The 5,677-nt window shown below is 40.0% G+C and overlaps 1 protein-coding gene across 2 annotated transcripts in view; it reads right to left on the minus strand.

Moving 5' to 3' along the window:
* The window catches only part of LACTB2 (lactamase, beta 2), a 33,036-nt gene that overhangs the window by 17,420 nt on the left and 9,939 nt on the right, over positions 1-5,677 (minus strand). For both annotated transcript variants that reach the window (XR_001362159.1, XM_005866359.2), the window contains exon 2: positions 4,921-5,084. Coding sequence is in view for 1 of the 2 variants with exons in the window: in XM_005866359.2 (XP_005866421.1) it covers positions 4,921-5,084 (164 nt within the window). In the remaining variant the exon portion in view is untranslated. The remainder of the gene's footprint in view (positions 1-4,920; positions 5,085-5,677) is intronic.

Consider the following 5,677-nt stretch of genomic DNA (forward strand, 5'->3'; position numbering starts at 1 on the left):
ACCTCCCGATCCGCCCTGCTCTGTGCATGACAGGGGGCAGCGCCCCAACTCCCCAATCGGCCCTGCTCTGAGCCCGACCAGGGGCTGCACCTAGGGATTGGGCCTGCCCTCTGCCACTCGGGAGCGGGCCTAAGCCAGCAGGTCATTATCTCCTGAGGGGTCCCAGACTGTGAGAGGGCACAGGATGGGCTGAGGGACCCCCCCCCCCGAGTGCACAAATTTTTGTGCACTGGGCCTCTAGTGATAATATAAAGCTCTTTCTAGGAATGCTTAGAGGAAGCCCCAAACTCAGGGCTAAGATATTAAAACATTAAAACAAATTTAACCCATACTACCTGTCATCAATGCAAAGAAAATCAATTAATTAATTAGCCAATCAATAGCTGATTGCCAGTTATTTAACCAGTAATATGAATGTAAGCGCCATGACATCAAAGTGCTTAAAAGCTCTCATAGTTGGGGCACTAAAACTTACAAACAGGAAAGAATTAAACAACTATACTCAGTACCATTTAATGAATACTAAATGGACAATTCAGCTAATTAAAGCAAAATGAGGTTGGAGAAAGGAGAAACAATTAGGAAAGGATTCATAAATATAAAACTTGAGGTGTGGCTTACAGGATGAGCAGGATGAGAAAAAGGTTCAGACAGGTAAAGGGAACAGCATTAGTAAAGCCATAGAAATGAGAATGAACATGGCATACGGGCAACAGCAGAACACTACCAATTTGTCTAACACAAAATACTGGCTGGGAAGAGTAAAGATAAGTAGGATTAGTAAAGTGAGCTCAGATCCTGGAGGGCCCTAAATTGCCTTTCACAGAATAGAGGAATTTATACTTTGCTGTATGTGGCCCATGTATGCACTTTAGTGTTAACAGGTCGATCAATATGGCAGCTGTAGTGATCAATATGGCAGCTGCAGGTGGGGAGCCTGGAGGGGGAGAGATCAAAAGACCAGGAGGGGATGACTGTAATAACCCAGCTGGAAGGTAATATTAGCGCCAGGGTGTTACCAATGGAAATGCAGAGGGAGAAAAGACATCCAGAGAAAAACTGACAACGCATAGAAATCTGGGTAAGTATGAAGGATAAAGAAGATAGAAAACCGCAATATAATAAAAATAAAATAACCCAACAGCAACTGGATTTTCTCTCTCTAGCCTCAGACTCCATTATTTTGTATCTTTGAGGCTGAAGCAAGAAATAATATGCTATTCTGGGAACTGTCTCCATTATAGAGTGATATGGTGAGGTTTTTTTGGTTTGTTTTTATTTTTAATCTGTATAATTTTGTTTTGTAGTAAAGAAGTGGATGTATATTTCTAGTTATGAGACCTTTGACAGACAATATTTCCAAAAAAACTCAAAATTACAAAACACATGCCATACTATAAAATAATGCTGTGTCAGCTTTAAAAATTATATGTAAATATAAAAGCATACATCCTATTCTCAATAGCAATCTATACAGACAGGATGTAGAAGGGTATGCTGAAAGCAATCATCCTATATAATAAAAGCCTAATATGCTAAGTGTCTGATGATATCCTAAGGTTGCTCAACTGCTTGCTATGACGTGCACTGACCACCAGGGGGCAGACAGTTGACTGGTCGCTATGATGTACACTGACCACCAGGGGCAGACGCTCAACCAGTAGGTTAGCTTGCTACTGGGGTCTGGCTGATCGGGACTGAGCAAGAGGGCCAGACACATCCTGGATCCCTACCACATTCCCTCCCTGGCTGGCCTACCTTCTGCATCCCTCCCTGGCCCCGATCATGCACCGCTGGGGTCCCTCGGCCTGGCCTGCACCTTCTTGCAATCGGGGACCCCTCAGGATATGTTGGAGAGCTCGTTTCAGCCTGATGCAGAATGACTGGTTGCTATGATGTGCACTGACCACCAGAGGGCAAAAGCTCAACGCAGGAGCTTCCCCCTGGTGGTCAGTGTGCTCCCCCTCAGCCAGAAGCTGGGCTCACAGCTGGTGAGAGCAGTGGCGATGGCGGGAGCCTCTCCCGTCTCTGCGGCAGCGCTAAGGATATCCGACTGCTGGCTTAGGTCCGGCAGCTGGAAATCCCCCAAGGGCTGCCAGACTGCAAGAGGGCACAGGCCAGGCTGAGAGACTCCCCCAGAGTGCAAGAATTTTGTGCACTGGGCCTCTAGTATAGTAAGAATTATTATTTTTAGTCAAAGCTTATTGAGATATAATTCACATACAATAAAATTCCCCCTTTTAAAGCATAAAATTCAGTGTTTTTTTTTAGTCTATTCAAAGAATTGTTCAACCACCACCATCTAATTTTAGGACATTTTCAAAACCCCTCATAGACACCTCATACGTAATGGTAGTCACTCTCTATTCTCTCTTTCCAGCCCCTGGCAACTACTTACATAATTATTTTAACAGTCATTTGCTAAGTTCTGAATAATGAATTATAACATCATCACTAAGGCTAAATATTTAAGCAGATACAAACATGTGATATTATTTACGTGTAATACTTTCTAATAGAAACACATTCTAATTGAATAGCATAGAAGCAAACATCTGACTCTAGGACTTGAATGTGAAATAAATGGCAATGACCCAACTTCAGCTGCAAAAATAGATAACAAAATATATTTTATAAGATTTACTCAAAAACAAACCCAAAACAAAACACTCAAGCAGCTTGGGTCTATATAGTTCTCACATCTAGTAAACTTCTGGCTCCCTGTAAGCCACGAGTTCCGAAATGAAACACTGATTTTATTTAAAAAATTTGTAAGCAGGTTGCTTCAGAATTACTCTATCTTCCTACAGAAATATTATAAACGGCATTCATAATTTTGGTGTGGCCTGTAAAAAAATATAGATTGTTAGCAATGTAAAGGAGCCATACTAACAATTAAAAAACAACAACAGTAAAACAATGTAGAACGAAGGAAATGATAATAAAACAAAATGAACAAGAATGGTAATGGTTAAGGATTTAGGGAATGAAGAAATACAAGGGACTTTTGGGGGAAGATTCTGAAAGGTACCTCTGTACATTTTCAGGGCTGAGTAACTCAAAGTCTACATTGCAGCTGGTCTAGCTTCAATAAAGTTCAGAATGAAAGACATCAAGCCACTTTTCAAATAAAGCATTAAAAGTTTAGTGGCTATAAAGCAGTATCAAATTTCTCCTTGATTTTCTTTAATTTCATAGGTAATCTTTTATGTAAAAATTCATTATTTTAAAGGAACCCAAAACTATTTCAATTTTTAACTTAGAGAAAGTTAAGTCAAATGTCCATTAACAGGTGAATGGATAAATAAATTGTAGTGTATTCCTACCATCGATTACTATTTGGCAATAAAAAGGAACAAACTACTGATACGTGAAACATGGGTGAATCTCAGAGATGTGATGCTGCGTGAAAGAAGCCAGAGAGTGATCCTGCATGCGTTCATTATGTGACACTGCAGACAGGCAAAACTAAGCCACAGTGAAATAAAGTAGATGAGTGGGTGCTGGAGGTGGAGGGGAATCACGGCAGGGGGCCTCTGTAGGGTAAGAAAGGGACCTCTTTCTGGGTAAGTGTTCTTTACCTTGATGGGATTGGTCACATAGCTTTTGATAAACTACACACTTAAAAAACAGGTACATTTTATGTATGTAAATTCAAGCTCAGTAAAATTGACTTGTGAAGGAAAAAAAGCAGGCCATAAACATTTTAATTTTTCAAATTGACCCTCATGCTAAGAGTTGACCAAAGCTAATTAAGGATCCTCAGCATAGTTTTTTAATTGACAAAATTTTATGGGTAGATAGACAAGAGAAAGAAGAGTGAGGAAAAGTCAGAGTGGGAGAGAATGGTTTCCTGTGGCATACAGTTCCCCTGGATTGGAATAAAGGAGGGAAGAGGGTAAGAAAGTTAGGTTAGACAGTTTCTTATAATGAGCAGCCTGGTGATATTGGCTGGTGTAGCTGAGAATATCTTTCCATCCCAATTGCAGTCTTAAGGCCTAAAAAGAAGATGCTTAAAAATATTTAGTTGTGAATGAACATTCATTACCTCCTTGTCCTTTATCTGCCTTGAACATGGCCAGCACACCCCCATTCTAGTATCTGCTCCTGCAATGCCCTTTGCCTGGTATGCCCAGCTCTGATACATATATAGCTTACTCTCTCTCCCTGTCCACCCTAATATAATAGCCACTGCTCTCTTCCACTTTATTCTCTTTCCCTCTTTTCTTCACTTAGTTTAGTTTTCTTCATAGCACCTATCACCATCTGATCTATTACTTACTTACCATTTACCTTCCCTACTAGAATGAAGCCCAATGAAAGTGGAGTCATTGTTTTAATCACTGCTACATCCTTTGTGCCAAAAACAGTGCTTGGACATAGCAGCAACTTGAATATTTGTTAAAGAAATGAATGAATGAATCTATGTTTATGATGGTGGGATGAGGGAATAAGGAGAGAGATGGTAAAGTGTTAATACTGAATAAATTTCAAGAACAAAGATCTTTCATCAGTATTATACAGTATACAGATAACTGAAAGTTATGGAAGACCTGAGATCATGTTTAGAATGTGGACAATAACAGCAACTACCTCAACAGTGCCTGGCACACAGTAAATAGTCAACAACAGTATGAAATCTGAAGTAGCAACTGTCACACAGACTAAATTAAAACTGATGATCACTGGGCAAAGGGGAAAAATAAGAGGGAGAAGAGATTTGAAAAAGAAAATAGGATTTCTACTTTTTTCCTTTGTTAAAAATAGTCACAGTATTCAAGTTATATTAATGTATAAAAGTACCATTTAAATATAAGGTATTCAGTAAATTGTTTATTAGCTTACTTAGCTCTGTAATGGAAACAAATTATTCTGAAAACATAGGTTTTCTCATGAGCTTAATGTGTATATTCTGCTTACCATTATCAATGTTTTTACAAATATCTCCTATGCCTCCAGTATGATCACGATGCCAGTGAGTCACAATGATTTCCTGGATTGCTGTGTTAAATTCGTTCAGAGCTTGCTTTAAACAGATGATATATTCTGGAATTGCTGGTTCTCCAGTGTCAATGAGGATTCTCCTGAAAGTTAAATAGAAGATGATCACACCATTGGAACAGTTAATATTAGCATATTTCTCACACAGGTAATTTACATTTAAGAAACTGCATAAATTGCTTTGCTTTCAAAACCAGCTGTATGTTACTTGAGCTTAACTAGAGAAATCTCACTTTAAGAAAGTTCTTATGAGAAAGTTAAAAAGATGATCACACCATTGGAACAGTTAATATTAGCATATTTCTCACACAGGTAATTTACATTTAAGAAACTGCATAAATTGTTTTGCTTTCAAAACCAGCTGTATGTTACTTGAGCTTAACTAGAGAAATCTCACTTTAAGAAAGTTCTTATGGCTAAATGTAAGTCTGAATAAGGAGTAACTTATATATATACTAGAGGCCCGGTGCACAAAAATTTGTGCACTCGGGGGGGTCCCTCAGCCCGGCCTATGCCCTCTCGCAGTCTGGGACCCCTCAGGAGATAACGACCTGCTGGCTTAGGCCTGCTCCTGGGTGGCAGAGGGCAGGCCCAATCCCTAGGTGCAGCCCCTGGTCCGGCTCAGAGCAGGGCTGATTGGGGAGTTGGGGCGCCGCCCCCTGTCATGCACAGAGCA

This window comes from Myotis brandtii, unplaced genomic scaffold (assembly GCF_000412655.1).
Source record: "Myotis brandtii unplaced genomic scaffold, ASM41265v1 scaffold23, whole genome shotgun sequence".
NCBI lineage: Eukaryota > Metazoa > Chordata > Mammalia > Chiroptera > Vespertilionidae > Myotis > Myotis brandtii.